The sequence below is a fragment of the Staurois parvus genome, unplaced genomic scaffold (assembly GCF_062004578.1).
Source record: "Staurois parvus isolate SC_StPar_1 unplaced genomic scaffold, SC_StPar_1.0 ptg000176l, whole genome shotgun sequence".
Lineage (NCBI taxonomy): Eukaryota > Metazoa > Chordata > Amphibia > Anura > Ranidae > Staurois > Staurois parvus.
The window spans coordinates 162,204-189,288 of record NW_028317972.1 but is presented as its reverse complement, the minus strand read 5'-3'; the positions used below and the strand labels follow the sequence as shown (position 1 = coordinate 189,288).

The window sequence follows — 27,085 nt, the reverse complement described above, 5'->3', positions numbered from 1 at the left end:
ATTTCAGAACGTTTTCCACCTTTAATGTGACTTAACTCAATTGAAAAACAAACTGAAATCTTTTAGGGGGGGAATTAAACATAAAAATCTAAAATAATGTGGTTGCATAAGTGTGCACACCCTCTTATAACTGGGGATGTAGCTGTGTTCGAAAATTAAGCAATCACATTCAAAATCATGTTAAATAGCAGTACGTGCACACCTGCCATCATTTCAAGTGCCTTTGATTAACCCCAAATAAAGTTCAGCTGTTTTAGTAGGTCTTTCCTGACATTTTCGAAGTCGTGTCCTACAGCAAAATGGTCCGCAGAGAACTTCCAAAGCATCAGAGGGATCTCATTGTTAAAAGATATCAATCAGAAGGGTACAAAAGAATTTCCAAGGCATTAGATATACCATGGAACACAGTGAAGACAGTCATCATCAAGTGGAGAAAATATGGCGCAACAGTGACATTACCAAGAACTGGACGTCCCTCCAAAATTGAAGAAAAGACAAGAAGAAAACTGGTCTGGGAGGCTGCCAAGAGGCCTACAGCAACATTAAAGGAGCTGCAGGAATATCTGGCAAGTACTGACTCTGTGGTACATGTGACAACAATCTCCAGTATTCTTCATATATCTGGGCTATGGGGTAGAGAGGCAAGACGGAAGCCTTTTCTTACGAAGAAAAACATCCAATCCGGGCTAAATTTTGCAAAAACACATCTGAAGTCTCCCAAAAGCATGTGGAAAAATGTGTTGTGGTCTGATGAAACCAAGGTTGAACTTTCTGGCCATAATTCCAAAAGATATGTTTGCCGCAAAAACAACACTGCACATCACCAAAAGAACACCATACCCACAGTGAAGCATGGTGGTGGCAACATCATGCTTTGGGTTTGTTTTTCTTCAGCTGGAACTGGGGCCTTAGCCAAGATAGAGGGAATTATGAACAGTTCCAAATACCAGTCAATATTGGCACAAAAGAGGAACTTCATATTTCAGCATGACAATGACCCAAAGCATACATCCAAATCAACAAAGGAATGGCTTCACCAGAAGAAGATTAAAGTTTTGGAATGGCCCAGCCAGAGCCCAGACTTGAATCCAATTGAGCATCTGTGGGGTGATCTGAAGAGGGCTGTGCACAGGAGATGCCCTTGCAATCTGACAAACTTGGAGTGTTTTTGCAAGGAAAAGTGGGCAAATATTGCCAAGTCAAGATGTACCATGCTGGTAGACTCATCCCCAAAAAGACTGAGTGGTGTAATAAAATCAGAAGGTGTATAAGTTTACGGGTGTGCACACTTATGCACCCATATTATTTTAGCTTTTTATTTTTACTTCCCTCCACCTAAAAGATTTCAGTTTGTTGTTCAACTGATTTGTACAGTTTATAGGTTACATTAAAGGTGAAAAAAGTTCTGAAATTATTTATCTTTGTCTCATTTTATTACATCACAGATACCTGACATTTTAACAGGGGTGTGTAGACTTTATATCCACTGTAGGTTCAATGTCCTTATCTCAGAAGGTCACTTTCCACAATGCCACCACTTCAGCTAGGAGGGTATCAGAAGTTTGTCTTGTGACCTGGGACATCCTCTGTAGCAAAGGCTATGTCCACCTTTCACTTTAATGGCATAGTTACCACCCTTATGTCTGTCTTCATCCCATCCTAAAGAGGTTGCTCTTCAATCCCTAGATTTGGCCTTTCATGGTATGGGAGCTCCCATTCACCGCCACTACTCAGTCTATAAGGGTAGTAGGCACATCTCAGGCCTCTCAGCATCAGACACTTGTTTCATATGTGTGCAAGCCAGTGATCTGGTCTTCTGTCCATACATGCAAACATTTTATCATATGGACATTACAGTATCAGCTGATGTCAATTTTGGAGGTGAGAGCCTACAGGCAACAGCATGATTCTGACATTACACAACACTTGAGGGCTGCCTCTGTGTAATTGATTCCTTCCACTACTTTGTGGTCTGCTATAGGATGTCCCAGAAGTTGAAGGCTGTGATAAAATACTTTTCTCCTGTAGTTCATTGGGGTACACAGATCCTGCTGTATTTCTGTCACTGGCCTGCTGCCACAGTTCACATCATTTTTACTGAACTGCTTGCTGCTCCTGAGCTTGCCCAATCTATGCAAGTGTATACCGAGTAGGTGAACCTTTACATTTACCTAGCATCCAACCTTCTAGATCAGCCTTCTTCAACCAGGGTGCCTTGAGGTTTCTTCAGGGGTGTCTTGGAAATATGTCTAAAAATCTCCCAAAACTTGTATACAAGTCAGCAGGTGGGACAAGCCTGCCTTTTAGTTACACAAAGCCACAGATTTTCATTGCGCACCATTACGATCTTCTAGCCACCAGCGTCCTGACAACCAATGACATCATCAGCTGATAAGGATGTTGGTTGCCTGCACAGCATCCTAGTGTGACCCTCCCCTACCCATCTTCGTCAGTGCTGGGGTCACATTAGCTCAGTGATGAAAAAAAACTGAGGGAGAAGAGAAACATTGGAATACTAGTCAGTACCAGTGTGCAAAAGTGTATTTGCTTTGGAAGAATAAATCACCACTAACATTGGGTGTCCTACATGTGTGGATGTTGCTGCATTATATAAAAGCACTGGGATAGTTTTTTACATTTTAAATGGGGTGCCTCAAGACTGTCCATAATTTTAAAGGGTGCATGGACTGAAAACAGGTTGAAAAACACTGAGCTCGATCATACACTCTGAGGTTAAAGACTGTGAGCCCTAATTAGTTACTGGATAAAGGTAATTTACAGTGAGTACAATTAATTCATGTATTAAACCCTCACAGAAGCAGGTTTATATATTCTCTCTTCATAGACATGGCTCTATATACCCCCTTGCAATAAGAAGCTCTCTATACATCCCTGCGTCGACGGCAACACGTGGTGACGCACTTCCGGCGCGGCGCCATCTTGGTACACCCTTCAGCCACACGCTTACACCCATGGTATGGGAAACAGCCTGTATTTCACCTGGCAAATGTGAGTGTACTATACATTTATCTTCTGGCATTTATATTAAAACGGTTTTACACTATGGAGGATGGCTTTTGCTTCCTTTATCCTATTGGGGCTTGAGCTGGGGTCCACCCTGCTCAGCTAACCTCGGAGGATATCATAGGAGAGGTGGAAGCTGTATACTGGGGATATATTAAAGAAGCCATCCACTCAAGAGGAAGCATACCTTGATTCAGTGGGGATCTGTTAAAGCTCTGTGGCCCTGCAGGGTCGCAGGGAGGAGGTGAGAGGCCATTTCAGCTGGTTTTGGATTGCACGTGGTGGTGTGCGGGTCCACATACAGTCCATGGACTCTGTTTGAGTGGAGAATATTGATACAGGATCACTGGACTTTATATATATTTATGGGCACTATGTGCAGGGGTTGCACATCTGTTTTCCATCTCTATCTTGTCAGTCTCATCACACACATATATTCATTTCCTTTTCACGCTTATACAGGATCCCAATATCATGCTATATGTCCCATGGACCTGATGTTATAGTTGTGTGTTTTAGCGCTACATCATTTTTAGTTTCCTCTATACATCCCTGCCCCCTCCCACACATATATGGGGGCCCCTATACATCCCTACCACCTCTAAAATATGGGGCTCCCTATACATCCCTGCCCCCTCCCACCCACATAGAGGGGCCCCTATATGTCCCTGCCCCCTCTCTCATACATATGAGGCTCCCTATACATCCTCGCCCCTTCTATCATATATATGAGGCTTCCTATACATCCTTGCTCCCTTCCAAACACATATGGGGGCCCCTTATACATCCCTGCTCCCTCTCACACATATATAGGGCCCCCTATACATCCCTGCCCCCTCTAACACACATATGGGGCTCCCTATACATTCTTGCCCCCTCCCACACATATATAGGGGCTCCCTATACAATCCTGCCCCCTCTCTCACACATATGGGGCTCCCTATACATTCTTGCCCCCTCCCACACATATATAGGGGCCCCCTTACATCCCAGACCCCTCTCTCTAACATATAGGGCTTTCTATACATCCCTGCCCCGTCTCACACATGTGGGGCTCCCTATCCCCTTCCACACACATTTGGGTCCCCCTATACATCTTTGTCCCCTTCCACATACATATGAGGGCCCATATACATTCCTGCCCCCTCTCTCACACATAAGGCTCCCTATACATCCCTGTCTCTTCCCACGTATATGGGAGCCCCTACACATCCTAGCTCCCTCTCTCACACACATATAGGGCTTCCTATACATCCCTTCCCCCTCATATGGGGGCCCCTATACATCCCTGCTCCTTCTCTCACACACATGGTGCCCCTATACATCCCTGCCCCCTCATATGGGGGCCCCTATACATCCCTGCTCCTTCTCTCACACACATGGTGCCCCTATACATCCTGCTCTCTCTCACCCTTATAGGGCCCCCTATACATCCCTGCCCCCTATCTCACACATATGGGACTCCCTATACATCCCTGCCCCTCTCACACACATGGGGCCCTCTATACATCCCTGCCCCCTCTCTCCCACACTCATGGGGTTCCCTATATATCCCTGCCCTCTCTTATACATATGGCCCCCCCTATACATCCCTGCCCCCACCCACACTCATATCCATATGAGTGTGGGAGGGGGCAAGGATGTATAGGGGGCCCCTATGTATGAGAGGGGGAAGGGATATATAGGGGCCCCAGCCTCTATATATCCCTTCCCCATCTCTCCCACACATGGGGACCCCTATATATTCCTGTCTCCTCTTATATGGGGCCCCCTATATACCCCTGCCCTCTCTCATACATACAGGGGCCTTTATACATCCTTGCCCCCTCCCACTCATATGGGGCCCCTATGCATCTCTTTCCCCGCTCTCACACACATGGGCCCCCTATATGCTTGTTTCCTCTCTCCTATGGGGCCCCCTATATACCCCAGACCTCTCTCATACATATAGGACCCTCTATACAACCTTGACCCCTCTCACACTCATATGAGGCCCCTAAACATTCCTTCCCCCCTCTTTCACACACACATGGGGCCCCCTATATATTCCTGTCTCCTCACACATATGGGGCTCCTTATACATCCCTGACCCCTTTCACACACATAGATATCTCCTCAGTAGCTGGGAAAGACTCGCTCTCTCAGCTCCCACGTGACTCGCTACCACTCTCAGTCTCCAGCACATCTGCCACCATGCTGTCACGTGACAACGGTCTGTCTGGCGCGAGGATCTCCATAGTAACGGTAGCGTTCACCTTTAGTATCCAGGGAAACGGAATGTCGCGAGAGCTGCTGTCCGGAAGCAGGAAGTGAGAGGGAGCCAACTGGGCTGTCAGGATCATGCAGGGGGCGTGATACCGGTTGCCTGGTGCCGGGAGAACAGGGAATGGAGAAGCCGGAGACTGCAGGGCACCTGAGGACCGGGCGAGGGCCGGAAACCCCGTGTAAGTGCAGGGACAGAGAGAAGTCTATGGAAGGGTCACCGGACAGACCGGCAGAGGGGCTGACTGACAATGTAGGAGGATCACCTGACTGGAGGGCAGTGGTTAGTTAACTATAAGGGATGAGGGGGTCATCTGGGGGAGGGGACCCCTGGCTGTGATGGGAGGATCACCTATGTGGCTGGTATGAGGGGTCTCCTGGCTATGGGGGGCTTTGCATTATTTTGGGGTCCTGTTCACACCTGTGCACCTTCCTAACGCGCAGGGGCGGACTGACCATTTGGAAACTCGGGCACTGCCCGAGGGCCTGGGGTCAGTAGGGGGCCCCATGAGATGCCCCTGGTACCTTTTTCATAGGCTTTTTTGAGTTTGGGCAAGGACACAGGGGCCCCATGATCTCCTATTGCCCGGGGGCCCCATGAGTTGTCAGTCCGCCCCTGCTAACACGTCAAAAGTGCCTGAAAAATATTCCCATTTAATTCCTATCTAACCGTTCTCATCTGTGCGCTGCGCTTTTGAAAAGTCCTTGTGGCTTTTTCAGTACCCTGTTACAAGAAATGCACACAAAATGCACCTTCTTTTAGGGCTCGTTCACACCATACGTGCATGGGAACGGATGGAAACTGACACACAGATTTCACTTGCACTTTCAGTTTACATCAGTTTTCATGCACGCTGCAATGCATTTTATGCACATTGCAGATTCGTGTGCAGAAACAAATCTGCATGTGACACTACATGTGATGTGAACAGGACACATAGAGAAAACTTGAGTTTGTTGTGTCCTTGCAGAACGCATGCACAGTACCCTGGTGTGAACGAGCACTTAGTCACCAAAAATGCACTGCACGATTTTTGAATCACATGTCAACTTTCTCCAGGTGACCAGGGATGAAAAACGCATTCAAATATGCTAAAAAAAGAATATTGTATTTTACACCATATGGATGTGAGTGTTCTGTAGTGTCTTAGTACATACCTCATACCTCCCAACTTTAAAGTGTTCACCTTTACAGAAAATCTGTAAGGTGACCTAACACTGGACCCCATCCCTCCTGATCCTGCTGTACTGAAGTCCCATGATCCTCCGCTGTCAGACACCAGTATGCAGCTTCCTCGGTCCAGTGATTTGAAATCCTTGCGGCTTTCTCTCCTCTCCTTGTAGTACTGACAGGACCGGCTACACGGATTGTGGCCATGCTGAGCAATTAGAATTTTTCTGGTCCATACTGGCTTAGCAGTATGGAGAGGAGATTAAAGTGATATTAAAGGCAAGTTAAAAAAAAAATGTTATACTTACCTGCTCTGTGTGGTGGCTTTGAATAGAGCAGCCCTGACCCTCTTGTTCTTAGGTCCCCCGCAGGCTCTCCAGGTCCCTCCCTCCTGCCAAGTTCACTAAGAGCAAGCATCTTATTATGGGGGCATCCAAGCAGGCTCGCTCCCAAGCCACTCCTCTGCTTGTCCATTCACACACAGGGCTGCGGCTCGTCCCCTCCCCTCTCTCCGTTCACTGGCTGTGATTGCCAGCAGCAGGAGCCAATGAGGAGAGAGAGCCCCCAGAAAGTTGATCCATGCACATCACTGGATCGAGATGGGGCTCAAGTAAGTATAAGAAGGAGCTGCACACAGAAGGTTTTTCTATGCATGAAGGTAAAAAATGTTGAAACTTTACAACCACTTTAAGCCGCGGGGATTTCAAATCCCCACACTGGTGAAGCTGCATGCCAGTGTCTGACAGCGGAGGACCGTGGAACATCAGTACAGTGGGAATGAGGAGGGGCTACAGTGTTAGGTCACCTTGCAGATATTTTGTAAAAGTGCACTAACACTTTAATACTTCTGATAAGAATCACATTTGCACTGGAAGATTTATCATATTAAGGACAGAAACAGCCCAAAATGTATTGTCCATTAATAAAAGTATTTGTAGATGTATCTTTTATTTCATACATTTAATTGAAAGTGTGCCAACCCAACAGCTCACACAGAATACAGTAACACAGTGATGAATGTCAATTACACCACAAACACATTTGGCATAAAATATGTAGAAAAATTGGATATTGACTGATCTGCACTGTACTGGGACATCTGTTGTGGCTGCTGATGGGTTGGAGGTTTTTGTAGATGGCAAAAATCCAGTGTAATAAAACTAGTTAGGACCCTGTCACCCAGCATAATGTAATGTACAACATAGTGTATGCAGTGCCAGGGCAGGGGTATAATGTACTTAGAGTGCAGTGGTCAGAAGCATGTTATATAAAGCACAGCATACAGGGCAAAGTGGTCAAGTGTATAAAATGTACAACATACTGTCTATCATGCAGGGGTTAGGCGTACATAACACAGAGAATGCAGGGCTCAGAATGCGTAATATGAGTTAAATGCTCAGGAGTGTGTGTCATGCAGAATGCAGGGCTCCGGAGTGTGTAATGCAAAGAGTGCAGGGGTCAGTAATGCACAGTGCAGAAGGTGAAGGGCTCAGGAGTGGCTATGGCACACAGTGCAGAAGTATGAAACGCACTTACTAGTGTGTAGAGTCCATCCAAAGGTTACCCCCTCCCCCCACTACAATTGCCCCCTTTTCCGCAATCCTATTTCCCATGCAGTACAGAAAATTTCCCTTATAGAGTTCAGAGCTCAGGAGTGCAAAACACACCGAGTTCAAGGTTCAGGATTGCATAGCGCAAAGCACAAGGTCACTTTTTTGCCTTTTGTGTGCTGTAATGCTTTGCAGTACCCTGCGATAAAATACAACATGTTCTATTTTTTCAGTGCACACAGTGGCCTGGCCCGATTGAAAACCAGGCTGTTTGGCTTGGTTTTATACTTGAACTGCACCGATCAAACATGCCTTTGGTGTAAGTGAGCCCGGAATGAGGAAATGATGATCTTATGGTGTGACCTGATTGTTGCTAGAGATTGGCTTCCTGATTGGGGGGGGGGGCACCTACCTGTATGACTTGAGGCGATACCACCTCATAGGTTTAACCATTTGCCGCCCGGCCAATGGCCGTTTGGCGGACGCAAAAATGCACTAGATTTCCGGGGTGGACGCCATTTGGCGTCCTCCCGCACATGTGCAGTTTTCGCGCTTGCAGAGCCGTGCAGCGGCGTGATCTGTCACCGGCCGTGTACCTCGGACACGGCCGATGACAGATCTGAGTACCAGCCCTCGTTGCCGGTACCATGTGACCTGCTGTGACCAATCACAGCAGGTCACCTGACAGTTGTATACAATGGATGGCTTCATTCATGCCATCCATTGTATATTAGTGTCTAGCTGTGAATGGTCACAGCAATCACATGCACATGTCATGTGATTAGCTGTGGCCAAATCACAGCTAAGCACAAAAAAAAAACCCCTGAATGAATCGGTCATTCAGGTAATTGCTTGCTTGCTTAAAGTAATTCTTTGCTATAAGGAAATTGTGTAAAAAAAAAAAAAAAAAAAAAATACTGATCACTTCCCCAAAGTAGTACAATGTTACTATGGTAACATTGTACTACTTTGGTCTAGTGAAATATGAAAAAAAAATCTTTAAAAAAAAAAAAATAATAATAAAAAATTAAAAATAATAATAAAAAAAAAATATATATATATTTTTTTTATACTGTCACCAGTCAGTGTCCCTGATCACCGCCATGCCAGTTATATGATGACGCTGTACTGCACTGGTGACAGTATGTAAAAAAACAAATAGTGAAAATATTTTTTTTTATTTTTTAATTTTCCGAAAAATTATGACAAAAAAAATACAACTTCAAAAACTTGCTATGCCTGTTATGAAGTACGTCGGACTGTCTACTTTACAAAAAGGGGTCATTTGGGGGATATCTGTACTGTTCTGACATTCTTGGACCTCAAGAAATTAGATTGGCTGTCAGTACTTCAGGATTGATCAATATTCAGATCTATACCATAGTTTGTGAACTCTATAACTTTCCTACAAACTAAAAAATACATCCTAATTTTGGTTATTTTCACCAAAGACATGTAGCAGAATACATCTTGGCCTAAATTTATGAAGAACAATTATTTATTTGTAAACTTTTATAACAGAAACAAAGAAAAACGTGTTTTTTCTTCAAAATTTTTGGTCTTTTTTTGTTAATTTAGCAAAAAATAAAAACCCCTGCTGTGATTAAATACCACCAAAAGAAAGCTCTAGTTGTGTGAAGAAAATTATAAAATTTTAGTTTGGGTACAATGTTGCATGACCGCGCAATTGTCATTCAAAGTGTGAGAGCGCTGAAACCTGAAAAATGGCCTGGGCAGGAAAGTGTAAAATTTAATTGGTTAAGGAAGAGGGGGTGGTTTTGTGACTGAATTATGGAAAAAGTGGTTACCTGATTGCATGACCAGAAGTTACCTGCCTGACCCAGGGAGAGGGCATAGATGACTTTACTAAAATAAGACACACTAAAGATCTTCTTTCAGAAACTACATTCAGAAAGATGTTTATCTTTGCCACTACAGGCCATGTGGAAGCTGATGACTTCGAGGTGCAGGTCGCATAGTGAAGTACTTAAAGCAATCTTGTCAGGTAAATAAAGTTGCTTGCAAAGCTATACATCTAATCAAAAGTTATACTTAATGTGAACTTGTCAGGTCCTTCAAAGCTCTGCCTACAAGTGAAGTAAATGCCTTTTTTCGTCTTCTTGAGCTGTCGAACACCACCCCTTTGAAGAGAAATCTTCCTCTGAAGTTTGCTAAGAAACCATCATATCACAGTGCATTGATCTCCTGTGTCCCTTATTGGTTTCTCCCACTGCCCCCCCCCCATATCACTTTTGTGTCCTGAAGTGGCAAGGAGGTCGGTAGGAGGAATTTGTTCCACAATGGGGAACCGGAAGATTGTGATTCTGGAGGTGTCAGTTTTTCAGCAGACTTCAGAGACAGATTTCTCTTCAGTGTTGACAGCATTTGGTAGCAGAAGAGGTAAGTATTTAAAGTGGTTCTATAGGCTCAAGGTTTTTTGCATGAAGGTAAAAAACTTTCTGTGTGCAGCAGCCCCCCCCCTAATACTCCCCCCAAGCCCTTTCTCAATCCAGCGATAGGCAACTGGTGTCTCGGCTATCCCGGGACTCCCTTTTCTCATTGGCTGAGACAGAAGCGGGAGCTATTGGCTCCCACTGCTGTTAATCACAGCTAGTCAGCCAATGGGGAGGGGGTGGGGCCAAGCCGCGGCTCCGTGTGTGAATGGACACATGGAGCAGCGGGTACCCCCATAGCAAGCTGCTTGCTGTGGGGACGCCAACAGGAGGGAGAGGCCAGAAGTGCCGGTGGGGGCCCGAGAAGAGGAGGATCCGGTCTGCTCTGTGCAAAACCACTGTACACAGCAGGTATAGACATGTTTGTTCTTTTTGTTTTTTGTTTTTTTTACAAAAAAATAAACCTTTAGAATTACTTCTTCTTTTGCAGGTACGGCTTTGAAGGCAATTTAATTTACCTGACAAAAAATGCTTTAAAATTCCCATTGCCGAAATTTATTAGACAGGTCAGAAAAGACGTTCTGCAAATCTTACATTTATTCCAAATTCTGTAATTTAGCATGGGTCAGATGCTCAGTTCATAGGGTGTGCAATTCAGGTATTACTTTGCTAGGAACTGTTGGATCTAAAAATGAGGTAACTAGGCCTTACTACCCTACAACCCTATGATGTGAAAGCAGGAAGTAAACATCCTTTTTTGCAGCCGATCCAGCTTTAGAAACTGAGACTAAATTGAATGAAGTAGAACCAAACTCAAAAATTGCTGATTTACTATGCTATAAAGAAAATGTAGAAATGTTAATGGTTTTCGCTCATGTAACCTTGAGAACAAGCATCCTGTGGTTTTCATTTTCTAAAAGCAAACTAGGGCGTGGTGATTACTAACTGGGATTTTTTTGGACAGGCTTCTGCAGGGCCCAAATGGCCAATAGGTATGAAACCAAAGTTAATTAGCTTTTCACTAAGCTGCACAGTTTTTAACCACTTGCCCACTGGGCCAGTGCTGACATTTCTCGCATACATATAAAAATCTTCACTTTTCTGCTAGAAAATTACTTAGCACCCCCAAACATTATATATTTTCTGAAAGCAAAGACGCTGGAGAATAAAATGGTGGCTGTTGCATTTTTTTAATGGCACATGATATATGTGCAGTGGTCTATCAAATACAAATTTGCAGGAAAAAATGCACTTTAATGAATTTTAGTGAACACAAACACAATATAATACCCAATATTTTGATAACATATAAAAGATGTTACACCGAGTAAATAAGTATCTAACATGTCATGGTTTAGAATTGCGCACACCCCTGGAACTGACACATGCTATGGTACATTACGTTATCCATAGGCAATGCTTTAAAAGCCTTTACAGGTTACCAGTTTAAAGTTAAACAGTCGGTCTAGCGGTAGAATTATTGTGCTCACTCTAACGTTTGCTTCAATGCCTCACGTGTGGTGCGATCACTATTTTACATATGTGTGCGGGACCTACATGCGCATTCGTATTTGCGTGTGCACGGGGGGGGGGTAAGTCTCTAAAAAGTTTTATTTATTTACTTTATTTTTAATGCACTGTCTCTAAATTCTTTGGGATGGACTTTATTTCTATCACAAGGGTTAAACAACATTTATTGTGATAGCATGGGCAGTGACAGGTACTCTTTGTGGAGAGATCTAGGGACCCCAGATCTCTCCTTTGTCCTCCAAAGTATCAGTTATCCGTCACCATCCCATTCCCCTACTGTCATCTTGCAATTGCATCAATCTTGAGAATTTGCCGCTGGACAGTCAATAGAAAGCATCCACATCACGCAAACAGTGATATGGACACCTGAGGAAGGACCTTGCCAGAAAAAAAAAACGAATGAAGGATCAGGACCTGAAAGTCAGGTGACAGCAGGTTTAGGTAAGTAAAAAGGGTATTTTGATAGAGTTTTTATTTTAAATTCTGGCAATTGGCTAGAGGGTAGTGATAGGAAGGAATGAGATGGGGTTCATTTTTTGCCATGAGTCAGCCTTTAAGTTGTTAGCCACTTATGTAAAGTCCATCTAAATCTGTTAATCCATCTAACACTACCATCTCTACAGGCTGACAGTAATGCTGTCCAGGGGTGGCCGTGGTGCTCCTCCAGAGATGGAGTGGATAAGTATTGCCGCCCTAAAACAGAAAGTGTGCAATGGCCAGATCCCTCGATAAACATATTTAAAAAAAACATTGCAGCCACCTCTATCACTATTTGGCAGCTACAATACATTACAAATTTCTTTTTGGGCTTAGGTACGGTTAAAGGTTTTGTATAGCCCAAACTTCCTTTTTTGTTTTTTTTTTGGATACTGTAGCAAAAAGTTGAACTCTTGCCAATATTTTATTGATGTCTGTGACTCTGTTAGATGCTGTAGTTTCATCCTCTGTGTTTATCCTGGTGACCACTGTCACAAACACAGAAAGTGAGGGGAAATACAACATTTTTACAGGTGTCCCCAGGACAAAAGGTGAGGGGTGATCTTTCAATGGAGACACCATTTTGGTGAAAACTGTCACAAGGGAATTCTTTTCAATTTGTTGTGATTTCCTGTTGCGTCTCCAGGACATGAAATAAAGGGAAACGTCACAAAGAGACATAGACAGGAAAACTTAAAATGATAGGGTTTTTAATCATTCCCCACATTACACTTTAAGTCCTCATTCACAACTGTGTATCCTGCACTTGTGCAAAGGGCCGTGTTCAGCCCCCCGGATGCACAAGTCGAGTTCTATGCTGGGGCTTGCAGGCAGCCTATTCAAATAATTGACAGGCAGCCGTCTGCATGGACTTTCATGCGCACCCATGCAGGTCCAATGCATGGATCATGATGTAGACAGACTGTATTCTGATCTGAGCATCAGACCCCCTTGAATCTACACTCCGATATGTGCATAGAGGTCTGTGCAGGTCTGTGCAGCCGTCCACCTGTCATTGATTTGAGCAGGCTGTCTGTATACCCTTGCATTGAACACCTGTGCATCTCAGGTAGGTGAAGACAGCTCTCCACAAGGGCATGTGGATCAGTACACCTGTGTATGAGGCCTGATATGTTCTATTTAAAAAGCTAAACAGCTACACCATCAGAAAATAGGATGTGTTTGAGATGTTATTCTTATTCTTAAAAACTAACTGGTTGAGTATTTTCTGGCAAGAAGGGATTTTATCACAGAGAGGATTTCTGTAACATGATAATCTCAAGTACTGGAATATTGCTTGCTTTTATTGATCTGCATCTGGCTTTACTCTGTTAGGGTTAGCGAACGTGAACTTTAGACTCAAATGAAAGCCATACATATTATGCTTTCAGCAAAGAAATGCCTTACATCTGAAATGGGTTTGAGATGCATTCACTGTTTCTTTTCCCCATATTTAGATCACATTCCAATTAGCATGCATAGTGAGATAGAAACATTACATGGCAAAAGCAACAATTAGGTATGAGTGAATCTTGCTCCATATGGTCCATTTCAAAATGTGATCACCACTTTCTATAAAGCTAAAAGTTGCTTTACAAATCCAAGTCGGAAGCAAAACATAAATGCGTTGTACATTAAGTCTGGGAGCACATTAATATAGCTGAGCCTTTCTTAACCTTCACAGATTCACCAGTACAGTAAAATTATGATTGATCATGGAGCAGCAGTAGCTGCTAGCAGTCTGCTATTCACTTCAGTGAATCTGGATCCCATTTGTTTATTCTTCTGCAGTTGACTCAGGGTGAAGTAAGAGTTTCTGCAAAGGTTTACTATGCTCCTCCAAACTTGGAAAAACTGAACATTATTGCCGGTTGTGAGAAAGAAAGGAGCGGTAGGTAGTTCTGGTAAGGTAAGTATTAATGGGTCAGGATGAGTCCATTTACACAGACAATGTCGCGTTTCCCTGAAAGGGCAAGTGTTCAGTATCTTTTGAATGGTTATACTAAATATGAACCTGTCAGGTCCTTCAAAATATGAAACTAAAACTATTTGTTAAACACACACACCAGAAATCTTGTGTATTCAGTTCCTAGAACAGTTCGTTCCCTTTTGACCCCCAGCAGCACATACTCTCCTTTCTTTGCTCCTTTGAACTTTGTTTAACAACCTGGAGAAAAAGAAATACCCATTGCTTCCAGGTATGATGGAACATGTGACTCCCGCCATGTAACAGTGGTGATTGACTGTTATATGGGGATGGGGAGACAGTCTGCTCTGTTTACAACTGAACTCCATCAAGTATTTTGTTTTTAATTATACCCCCTTCCTGTTTAAAAACAGAAAAAAATGTCCAAACACTCCACTTTTTGCCACTGACCACTACTTTTTCCTCCCTTTTGCATCGCTGGTCTCTCCCGGGTTAAATGATGGACAGTGCCATTCAACCCACTTCCTGTGACTCCAGGTTGTTTTGTGCCCAGGCTGAGTGAGGTCCAAATTACTCCTAGACTGACATAATAGACTGGCCTGAAGACTGCAGGGGAAAAAGGTATGTAAAGGGGGAAAAAAAAGATGCAAGGAAACGTTGGGGTTAGTGGTGGGTAAAGCTGGAGTTCCACCTAAAACTCTGACTGGAAAACATTTACACAGATCCTTCCTCTTTGACTGCATAGAGTAATTAGAAAAATCAAGGTATGTACCTGCTGCTGGAAAGGGGGATATTAAAATTAACCTGTTGCTTTGTCCTAACTGGGTAAAGCACAGATTCACTTTAACCTTTAGCTGCATCTCTCTTCTCTTTCAAAAACATACAGTCAAACTATTTAGTGCACAAACACAATATAATCACCATGTTTTGTAAAACATGTTTTCTAAAAAAAAAAAATATAAAAGATGAGGCTGTTTGGAGTAAAAAGATATCAGATATGTTGAGCTTCAAACAGATTGCTGGTGACATGCAGGTCTCCTGCAGACCTGTCAGTGTATCTGTGTGCCCGTACATCTGACAGGAAGACTGAATGAACTGCCGCGGTGCTCCACAGCGCTGTGGTAATTCATCGAGAACTACAAGCCAACAGCCGTAAAGGCTCTTGGAACTTGTAGTGTTCTCATTCACAGAATACTGTGAATGAGTGATGTGGCCGAGCAGCCAGAGCCCTGCACGGCCTCGTTTTTTTAAAATTGTGACAGCTAGCAGGGGGGAGAAGATCCACCGCTAGCTGTCATAACGGGGATGGGGGGCGGGTCCATTTGCATGTGACACCCTGAATATGGGTGAAATAAGAACTTATCCTTTAACCGTGATTGATTGCCCTAAAATTATTGCTCTCACTCTGGCAAGCACCGCAATACGTTTTCTGTATGTATGCACATCCAATGCACGTTTGCATTCATATGTTCGTGGGTGCTCCTTATTTTTTTTGGGGGGGGGGGTTAAACATATTTTTTTTCTTTTTTTAAAAAAACTTTTATAGCTATCACAAGAGGGCTAATAAGCACCACTATAGGATAGCATAGGGCAGGTGACAGGTCTCCTGGTGCTCTTCTGTCTCATGGAAGTTCAGTAATGACAGTTAAGTCCAGAACACATAGAGGTGGGGAAGAGGGGGGGTTTTGTAAGCCTGCCATTTTTTTCCCCATAAAGACACACAATGGGGGGGGGGAACCCATCATGTTCCCCATCATGTAGAAGTTGTACATGGTGGCAAGTGTGCAGGTGCCCAAATCACTTCTATTACATGGCTAGGAGTAAAAAAAAGTAAACAAATCCAGGGCTGGCATAGTGGCTAGAGGTTTGTTTATATGCTGTTGCTGCCAGAAGAGTAAGTGTAGACGGCAGTTTAAGACTCCCTCCCCACCCCCCATTTGTTGCAGTTATTCATTAAACATGTATTTCTGAATAGTACTCATTTTGTTTTTTACTGTTTGCCGATAATCCCCTGCACAGCAGCATTCAGACTGCCAAAGAAAGGGCAGTGCTGTAAGCTAATCAGGCGTTTCTGCATTGCTCAGTGCTTTAAATCTAACAATTGGAGTTTGCTGATTGGAGGAGAGAACATGGAGAAGACCTCACCAATAACCTGTTCAATTACAGCCTTGACCAAGATATATTACTTTAACTACAATATAGAAAAGTCAGTGGTCAGGGCTTTCTATAAAAATAGTGTCTGGATTAGAAAACTGATTCAACAGGAATATACATTTTTGGTAGGTAGAATGTGACAAATGTGTATTTCATGTTTATTTAGCTTTGTGTCCACACTTCTGCTTTAAAGCAGGAATCCAGTAGCATATTAATTAGACATCCATAATATCATACTTAGGAAGCCATTCCTTTTTATTTATTTTTTTTTTTTTATAATTTTTAATTTTCAAAAGTGCTGGCGCTTGAAAGGCCCATCCTGTTCTAAGTAGTCTCATTGTAAGAAAAGTATATTTCAGCTTCTGTCCATTGTAAACCATTAAGTGTATGCTGAATGTACTAAAACATTTGGCTCAGATTGCACATAGCATTTTGTGTACATTTTTTTTAAATTTTACATAGAGTTGGGAAAAGTTAAAGCCGCTGTCATGTTTTACTGCTACATGTGACCCCTTTGAAAAGCCTTTCTCTAATTTTCTGTCCCTGTGACACCAGGACAAGAAATTTGGGAAACAGAGGTCACGTGGCAGGAAGACACTAACGGCAATAAAAAGATGGCGGAAGTTGTAACCCTTCATTGCAATTATTGCCCTTTGATTGAAGAAATTTCACATAAAGCCCTGTCCCTGTGAAAGCATTAGAGGCAAAATCTCCCTTGAGGTGACACAGTAATAATTCTGACGGTTTTTAACCCTTTACCATTGTATTAAAAATAAAGTTCTTAACTCATCCTCCAGAATGTTTCACTAGAGAGATGGCTCTACCCACTTGCAGGAAGTACAAGGACAAAGTATTAAAAGGCTCACAAGTGCCATTGCCTTTGGTCCTTGTGTTTCCTGCATCCTGTGACCAGCTTGCTGGTTGGTTTGTTTTTTTGGTTTTTTTTTTCCTCTTGGGTCAGATGCAGAGGTCAGATGTTTTCCTTGACAATCGAAAGCTAGGTTTGTGTGCCGAAGGGGCTCTACAAGCCTAAGGCAGAGGGGGCTAGTGGGAGGTTATCTAGCTGGCGTCACCCGCTATACCATTCTACCTCTATAACTCATTTCAGGCTTTCCCTGCCCCTGTAGTGTTGGGCTTACCCCTTCCTTCAGTTCCAAGATTCTTCTGCTTGGGACCCTTGTCTGTTAATCGTGTCTTGACAAAATTGAGGGAGTAGAAACTTCTATCTTTTAAAGATCTGATGGTCATCCTAAAACATGACATGAACCTGCACAAATATCACCTAAATTTCCACCACAAAAGGTGCCAAGAGAATCCAGGGCTAACTTGACGCTTTTTGAATTTAGAATAGAGCTTAGCTCAGAACAGTCAGCCTCCGAGGACAGAGAAACAGGAGGAAGAGAAGAATCCTGTACTTCAACATACCGGTATACAGTATATTTTCATTTTAATAAATTAAAAAACTGAAAGACTATAGAGCAGATCCAAGAACAATCAAAGGTCAAATCAATCCAAGGCCAACTATACACTGCACTTTGTCTTCTATGCACCAGTCGTTGAAGAACATCATACTATGGAAACAGAAGGACTTGGGGAAATAGGCTCATTTTTCCAAAAAGAAAAAGAGGCACTTCTCTTGCCGAGGTATAAAAAAATAATCCTTTTGAGGACATGGGACAATTGAAATATCCCATGGACAGGAAAAAGGTTTGTTTAAAAAAAAAAAAAAGGCATGGCTAGCATCTGCTTCAGCATTTAAGTTAACAGGCAAATGCCTTTTTCACTAGGAACCTTGACTTCTGAATTGAACAGCTACAGGTGCACCTATTTCAAACCACTGTAGGAGAAGATGTTATAAGGTCTATTCAGCTCATCTCTAAAGTGGCGGCATTTATGACAGACTCCTCAGCAGAGGCTGTAAGCATATTATTGCCCCGGTAAACTCTATGCTGGACAGTATGGCTCAAGACCTAGGCAGTTGATGATGCAGTCTCCTCTGTTGCCTCCTGTTTGACAGAAAACTGATCTTTGGGTCAGAGTTTTAGAAAAAATGTGGACAGAAAGAAAAGGTTATTTTCAGAATGGCCAAATGCGATGTGGAAAATTGCGGGGGGGGGGGGGGGGGGGGTGTTGGTTCATCCACTGATGTGCAGCACCAGTGCTTTTTACCTTTTTTTTTTTTTTTTTTTTTTTTTTTTCTGAATCTGATCAGAGAGGGTTAAAAACCTGAATTGGTGCAACCAGCCACCCAGAAACATTTAATTACCGAATTCCCTCCAAACCCAACATTAGCCACAGATATGAACCAATCTTTAGTAGAACTCCTTCAACAAGATCAGAAACCTTCTTCAGCAAATCAGAAACCACTGGAACGTTTTGCCTAAATATCAACCTAAAAAAAAAATTAAAAAGTGAAATACAGGATTCAGGATGGAAAGCATGTATACGATAAATAAACTTCCCCCAGAAGTATTCATGAACATCATAGACATTAAGGATGCATGTCTACATATATCCATCCATCTAGACCAGGGTCTCCAAACTATGGCTCTCCAGGTGTTGAGGAACTGCAAGTCCCATGAGGCCTTGCATGACTTGGACAGCCACAGGAAAGACTCACAGAGGCATGATGGGACTTGTACTTCAACAGCTGGAGGGCCATAGTTTGGAGACCCCTGATCTAGACCACTAACAATTGCTGTGCTTTGCTGTAAGAAATTTGGAAAAAAACACATTTCCAGTTCCAGGCACTCCCCTTTGGCCTGGCCCCAGCAACAAGAATTTTCACAAAGATAATGTTAGAAGTGATGGTAATCTTCTCCCCTTTATAATAGCTAAAACAAATCTTAATTCCTAAACCCAGTTTAGTGTCATTTTAGCATGTGATAGTAAAACTTTAGCTGCAATGACCAGTATCCAGGTGAATTATACCTTGTTTTTTGCAGGACTTATTGGGGCATGATCCATTTAAAAAGAACAAATAAACTCAGGGTAGCACAGTGGCTAAATGGTTAGCACTATCGCTTGGCAGCACTAGGGTCATTGGTTCGAATCCCAGCCATGGCACTACCTGCCTGGAGGTTTCATGTTCTCCCTGTGCCTGCGTGGGCTTTCCCCAGGTACTCCGGTTTCCTCCCACATTCCAAAGACATGCTGGTAGGTTAATTGGATTCTGTCTAAATTGGCCCTAGTATGTGTATGTATGAATGTAAGTTAAGGACCTTAGATTGTATGCCCCTTGAGGGTTAGGGACTGATGTGAATGTACAGTATAACATATATGTAAAGCGCTGCATAGATTGGTGGCGCTATACAAGTACCATAAATAAACTCTCCTACTCCTAATGTTAGCAGCAATATGACAAAAGTATACATTGTTTGTTGTTTCTACCTGTAGTTGGGTCAAGAAACAATAGTGCGCATTTTGCTTTTTAATTTTTATCCTACTTAAACACACTAAAACTTTTTTTTTTTATCATACCTAAAAGACACTGACCATTAACTTTGATCCTGAAATTAGTCCAGCTCAAGCCCTGATCAAGCTGTTTTTTCTTTCTGTTATTTTTCTAGGTCACCCTAACTTATGGAAGAGGAAATGTCACAGATTGCGTCCCTGACAAGGTGGGTGCTCCCTGACAAGGTGGGTGCAGAACCTTGATGCGCTACCAACATGGAAAGCTATGTCCATTTCAGGTAGCCTGATGTCAGCCATTTGGGGGGTGGTTTGGGTGCAGGCTCATTCTAGACTTTTTCAGGATATAGGCCTAGGAAACTGGAATGACCAAAAAGAAAGCCTGGACAGACCTCTAATTATGAGCAGGGGAGTGAAAAGTTCCCTGAAATGAAGGACTGAGAAGAGCCATCTCAGTCAAGGTAGGTTGCCATGCTACTAAACTCAGTTGAAAGTCACCAAGGGTGCCAGCTCCTAGGGTGAAGGAGTCCACTTCCTAAACAACCCTGCCCAAAGCAGATAGCCACCTCCCTTTGTCGTACAATCATCAAATGACACAGAACTTCAGGCAGTGGAGGAAGCACTCAGACATTTCAGACCCAGAATTTTGACAAAACATGTACTGGTACTGTCCGACAAAATCATGACCGTGTCCTACCTAATTCATAAGGGGGTACAGGTCCAAGACACTTCTGAAGAAAGGCAATCCCATAATGACCTCAGCAGAGGAAAATCTGCCCTCAATATCCATATCACGAGGAAAGAAAATATCATGGCAATTTTGCTAAGCCAAACCCAAATCAGACAAGAAAAATGTCTATTAGTGATAAGATGGGCATTCTTCAATTAGACCTATTTACTACTTCACAAAATGCCAAAATACCATTTTTTTTAAATCCACATGGGATTCCAGTGGGGCTGGATAGTGTAGCCTACAAGCTAATCAAGGAACTCAATATGAGCAATTCAGAATTCTCCTGTTTGCCCCCCTATGTCTGAGATGAGCCTGGTTCTCAATTCCGCAGAGGATGGCAAAATACCCCCCTAGCCTTCCCTGGAACAGGAAGGCTCTCCTGTCACATCACCAAGTCCTACACCCTCATCTGTTGGAGTTAAAACTGATTGTGTGGATTCTGAATAGATGACAATTAAAGACAAAGATGAGCCAAGCCTGAAAGTCATTCTGGGCCCACATTACCAACACAGACTACAAGAGTTGCATCGATATTGGGTTTCCTCTTCAATAAGTCCTCAGTCAAGCATTTCTTTAAAGCTCTGCTTAGGCTTAAACCTTCAAAGTTCCTTACAATACTTCCTTGGGACCTGAAGATCGTATTAAATAGACTTACAAACTGCCATCTCCATTACAGATGCTGCTATTAAACACCTAGTATTTCTAGTTGTTATTACATCTGCCATAGGGTCAGCAGGATTCAGGTCCTTTCAGTAAAATAACCTTTCTTTACTCTGCTTTAAGACAGCGTCATTATACGACCAGATCCTGCTTACCTGCTCAACATGTTTTAAGAGCTTTATACTGATCAAAAAGTTCTGCCATCTTTCAGTCAACATGCATCTGCCCCCAAGTTTGCCTCATCGGATGTTAGAAGATGCAAGCTCCAATAAACCAAGAGCACCTCAGTGTGAAAAAACACAAGGCACTCTTTTATACTCTTTGACAAGTCTAAGAGAGGAAATAAAGAATCCACAGTATCCAGTGAGATAGATCTGTCTAGCGATTTAACATAACCTACATAACAACAGGGATACAATGTCCCTTACATATCACAGCTTATTCCACGCGGTCTAAAGGTCCTGGGCTGAAAGAGACTGTGCCTCTGTTGAGCAGATGTGCATATCAGCCACATGGAGCAGTGATAACACATTTGTTAAGAACTATTGGACTAGAGTAGAACTTTAGCCATAACAACTTGATAAAAAATAATGTTCTATAGCAAGGATCATATATTCCACATTAATATTTATGCTACCAAAATTAAAGTGTGCTGTAAACTGCCTTCAGCATTGTTCCTCTTTCTTGCCAGGGGTTGCCATTTTTGCTGAAGCCCAGAGTCCGTGAGCAGCATTAAATCCTTAGGCTGTCAGCAGATTGGCCTCTAGTGGCTCTGATTTTCGGCACAGTGCTGAGCAACTGAACAATTGAGCAGGTGCAGAGCAGGATGAGACCGTGCATTACTGGATTTTAAACAGCTCTTATTTTTAATGTTTTCATAGCTATACCTGCAAAAGGGACCAGCCAGAAGTGATCTATCTGGACTTTATTTTCCGACTAAAGTTTCACTATAAGTTCTTTTCCAGCCAAGATAAAGCCTTCAGGGGGAAGATACTTTAGGTAACCTGTGGTAACAACTTGCTAGTCTCTCTAATGAACTGTCATGGAGGATGATTTGGGATAACCTGAGTTATTTCCTGAGAATACCTTTTTCCATAAATCCTTCAAAACAGTATTTCTCAGTCATCTTGCTATCACTGTAAGGCAATGGCTCCTGGCAGCCATTTAAACTTTCTGATCTTGTGTTTCCTGCAGGTGGGCTAGTCCTGACAAATTCATGAAAAAAAAAAGCGTTATCGGTTAATTGGCCAAGTTTGTGGCTGAAGTTGGGCTTGGAAGTGGAACTGTAGGCAAACAAAAAAATTGTAATTTTGTTCAGCTAATTTTGCATTACAGGCAACCCTGTCAGCACAGCCAAACTCTGACCCTACTTCAATAAAAGCATTAACATTTGGTCTAAGACCAACCCACCTGTGATTGGATGGTGAAGGAACAGCAACACAATGTTGTAATTCCTCCCTGTGTACTATCTATTGTAGAAAGGACTGGTTGTCTTTTGGTTTTGCCTGTTTTTCTCTCCCAGTTGGATTTCTGCTGTGTTTGGAACTACAAGATGCTAATATAATTACAGACTGAGTGAGGTTCTGTTACATTCATGTGTGTAAGCAGTTTCCAAAAACAGGATATGTGGCAAGGAACCTTTTAAAAACGTTAAAATACATGTATAATTGAAGTGCAGCGCTATAGAACAAAATTTGCCTACATTTTTGTCTGTCTCAAAACCTAAAAAACGAAATGCGTAAAATATTTCATTTAGTTAGTATATAGCTTTAGGATCCTCTGAAGGGCAGCAATTGATTGAAATTGTTCACATCTTCAGGTGCTGTTTGTTGGTAAGCTATTCTTAATTCCAAAGTACCCAGGAACAATGGAACTTTGTGCTTATGATTAACAGTATGAGGGTAACTAGTGCCATTAAAGGTGCTGAAAATCAATTATGGATTATCTGGTGTGCAAAATAATTTGGCGCCGCTCAAAGCTGGATAATAAGCAAAAGTCACCTCACCGGCATGTATATGGGGAGCGGTGTCCACACTGAAGTCCAGTCACTTGCAATCGGGAAGAGAGAGAGAGGACGCTGCTCTGACCACCCGTTTGATCCGATGTGTACGATGGTCATCCCACATCAATGGATAGATTCCACACTGAGCAGACAGATTTGTGTGAACGAGGCCTTAAATGTATTAGCAGTACATTTAAATGTATATTTGTACATTTAAATGTATTAAATACAAAATACTAATTGAAGCCAAACTCCAGCTAATACTTTATAATCAGCTACATCAAACAGTTTTTTTTTTCCTTTTGGGATGAAGGTTTTACGTGAATAAATAAAAGGTGATCACCCTTGCCAGTGTTAAAGTGGTTGTAAAGGCAGAAGGTTTTTCACCTTACTGCATTTTATCACTTTAAGTGGTTTATGTCATTCATGTAAACTGATACATGATACATTCTGCTGGAAAGCTTGAGCTTTTGAAAAACAATAGACTTGCTAGCTGGATCACCTGATGGAAATAGAAGAAAGAAAGCCTTGAAAAGAAAACAAATGCAGCCATCACACCTAAGAATTGGTAAGCTGCAATATAATAAATGTTTGCTTTTGGGTTTAATACTTCTTTAAAGCACCTTTTGTACACTTTTGAAAGAGAAGTGATGCAGGTATAGCCAGTTCGGGCCAGAATACTGAAAATAATAAAAAATGGTTTGTTGCTGGATATTTTACATGTTTACACCTTAAAGTGGAGTTCCACCCAAAAGGGGAAATTCCACTTGAATGCTTTGTCCCCCGCTCCTCATTAAGGATTTGCACCTTGGGGGAGCGGTTACACGAATTTGACAGGTACCCGTTCCCACTTCCACTGCGGTCGCCCCAGCGATCGGAAGCGGAAGTTGTCCTCCCTCCCCATAGTCTTCTGGGACATGTGACAGGTCCCAGAAGACTATGGGGCCATTCACAAAGTGCAGCGCTTCTCGCGCATGCACAGTGGGCACCCGGCCCTATCACAGCCAGGTGCCCACACTAAAGATGCTGGTGCTAGGGAGAGAAGATGGCCGGTGAAACCAGCGGTGGTGAGAACACCGCTGGACTGAGGGACAGGTAAGTGGCTGTATTTTAAAAGTCAGCATCTACGGTTTTTTTTCCAGCTAATAATTAGCTAATAATGTTACATTACATGGTGGTTTTGTTACAATTGTATTAACTGAAGACAGTCTGATCTAAGCCATAATTTTGCTTTAAGACCTTTCTCCTTTTCCAGGTAAGGATGATGCTGGATTTCCGGCCCCTTGTTCCATATTTCTTTTTTTCTCAGTTTCTTGGCAACCCGCCAATCTGGTGATATGAACCTACTACGCCCTCCCCTGCGACTCTGCATACGCCAGGGTACCCGATGCCTGTAATCCCCATTCCCCGCCGTGTTCGCTCATTCCACGGCCCTCACACTACCTGCCTACATTCCGCCTGCGGACCGGTTCGGACCACGCACCTAGTGCGCACCAAGTACAACAACTTTGACATCTACCTGAAGTCCAGATGGATGTATGGATTCATCCGCTTCCTGCTATATTTCAGCTGCAGCCTTTTCACTTCCATCCTCTGGGTGGCACTCTCGATCTTGTTTTGCCTTCAGTATCTTGGCATCCGAATTTTCCTACGCTTCCAGTACAAACTGTCCATCATCCTGCTGCTGCTAGGGCGGAGGCGGGTCGACTTTAGCCTCTTGAACGAACTGCTTATTTATGGGATTCATGTAACCATGCTGCTTGTCGGTGGACTCGGCTGGTGTTTTATGGTGTTTATAGATATGTAAATAAATGCATGCCGATGAAGAACACTGTTCTTTGGCAGATGAAGTATGAGCTGTTCTTGTGTTTTTCTTTTATTTATTGATGCAAAAGTGCTCCTTTTTTTTTTGTTTGTAATAAACGTATGTAACTACACATCAAGAAAGCAGGCAGTAGTCTAGCTGGATAAGTCAATAATTTAAAGTAATCCTATCCTTTTTTTTACAATCCCTAAACTGCCAGCATTAAATAAAAGGCAGACAGGCTCCGATGCGTCCTCATACCTTGTCATAGCCTCTTGAATGCTGCAGGAGCCTCCCGTAGTGTGGTTCCCTAAATTGGGAAATCTGAGCTTTCCTGAGAAAGTTAAGGGCAGGCCCATCTCTTTGAATATCAGTTGTTCAAAGTGATGGGCAGACAGTGTCCAGCAAGGTGTTGTGTGAGTGGGCAGGCTGGTGCTTGACTGGTAAAGTTTACATATAAGAATGTCCCAGGTCTCCCAGAAGGGACATTAGTGTGCCTGCATAGGTTTCAGGGTGACAGTTTAGGTGTTCTGTTCTTCATTGTCATTCTTTTTTTTTTCTTTACTTTTTTGTCTATTTATGTCTGTTACCAGTAAGTTGTACATTTAATAGGAAAGAAAGCTATGTAAACATGGAAAGAAGTCCAAGTAGTGTTTCTACTGCAAACCTAAACCAGTTCTCGGACCCAGCAAAACAAGAGCCTAACCCTTTTCAAGGTAGTCTGTAATGGCAGAAGTATAAAAGCTGCCATTGCTTACTCATTTTTTAAGCTACAGGCTCAGGGTTTGTCAAGTTGATCTTTGCTCCTCTACCCAGTAGTTGGTGATGTCAGGGATGGGATGACAGATCCAGAACCTGCACCTTTACATGCAGCAATAGCCTATTTTTTTTCTCCACAGGTTCTCATTAAGTACCATACTGCCTATAGCACAGTCAGAAGTCATCATTCCTATTCAAGCCCAAGTTACATTGTGTAAGCAAATGCCTCATCACTATTTTGCCTTTGCTGCAGTTTTTTTTATGAGCTCAAATACGAGAGAAAACATTTTGCTAGCGTGTACAGTTAGTTGAGGTGATCTTTACAGACTTTGTATATCCTTTTGCATATGCTTACACTCATGTAAATTGGATTTTTGATTTCCTTGATTTTGATAAATCAAAGCTCTGTTTTCAACCATGTTAGAGTTTATGGCCATTTATGCAGTTTGCTTATCTAAGGACCTTTTGCTTACAACTGATTTTCTTTTTTCCATAATTCCCTAAAATGTTGTAAACTTCAGTCAAATAAAAAAGAGTTTTATACTTACCTGTTCTGTGCACAGGAATTATACGGAGCAGCCCTTACTTCCTCTTCTGGGGTCCCCCGCTGGAGAACAGGGGTTTGGCCCCATCCCCCAGCTCCTTCCTCGCTGGATTTAATTGACAGCAGCAGGAGTCAAAGCCTCCTGCAGCTATCGATCTGCCCTGTGAGACTAGGGAGAAAGAGCAGTATTGATGCAGACAGCTTGATCAATACAGGACTCGGGTAAGTATTTAGGGAGAGGGGAAGCAAATGGTTAGTGAAAGGTGTGGTGTTTTTTTGTTTTCTTTTTTTTTTTTTTTTTTTTTAACCTTAATGCAGGTAATACATTAAGATTGGAAAAAACCACTTGTGACTTTAGAACCATTTTAAACAGTTTGAATCTAAGCAGACCCCATTATGCAGCTCCAATGTTATTTCAGAAAACAACTCATCAATTCACTGAACTATATAAACTTTTTAACTGCTTTCACTCCTATATCTCATTACCAAATGGACTGGACAAAATTATTGGCACCCTCAATTTAATATCTGATAGCAAACCTCTTGGAAAAAATAACTGAAATCAATCACTTCCTGTGACTATCAATAATTTTCTTACTCCTCTCTACTGGAATTTTGGACCACTCTTCTTTTGCCAACTGCACCAGGTCTCACAAATTGGAAGGGTTCCTTTTCCCAGTGGCA

At 42.7% G+C, this 27,085-nt stretch overlaps 1 protein-coding gene across 7 annotated transcripts; it reads left to right on the top strand.

Moving 5' to 3' along the window:
• Window positions 1-5,306: 5,306 nt before the first annotated feature.
• TMEM250 (transmembrane protein 250) lies at window positions 5,307-25,150 on the top strand. 7 transcript variants are annotated; one of them, XM_089677020.1, is made up of 4 exons: window positions 5,307-5,468; window positions 9,946-10,012; window positions 20,058-20,108; window positions 24,550-25,150. In XM_089677020.1, the coding sequence occupies exon 4, from the start codon at window positions 24,682-24,684 to the stop codon at window positions 25,099-25,101; it is 420 nt and encodes a 139-aa protein (XP_089533146.1). In that variant the 5' UTR covers window positions 5,307-5,468; window positions 9,946-10,012; window positions 20,058-20,108; window positions 24,550-24,681; the 3' UTR covers window positions 25,102-25,150. The 7 variants fall into 7 exon arrangements, with proteins under 7 accessions (XP_089533146.1, XP_089533148.1, XP_089533144.1 ...); XM_089677022.1 differs by having other exon boundaries at window positions 20,058-20,127; XM_089677018.1 differs by lacking the exon at window positions 9,946-10,012.
• Window positions 25,151-27,085: the final 1,935 nt, after the last annotated feature.

Coding starts and splice junctions, on each gene's coding strand:
- TMEM250 (XM_089677023.1), top strand. CDS start 24,682: ATGCCTGTAATCCCCATTCCCCGCCGTGTTCGCTCATTCCACGGCCCT.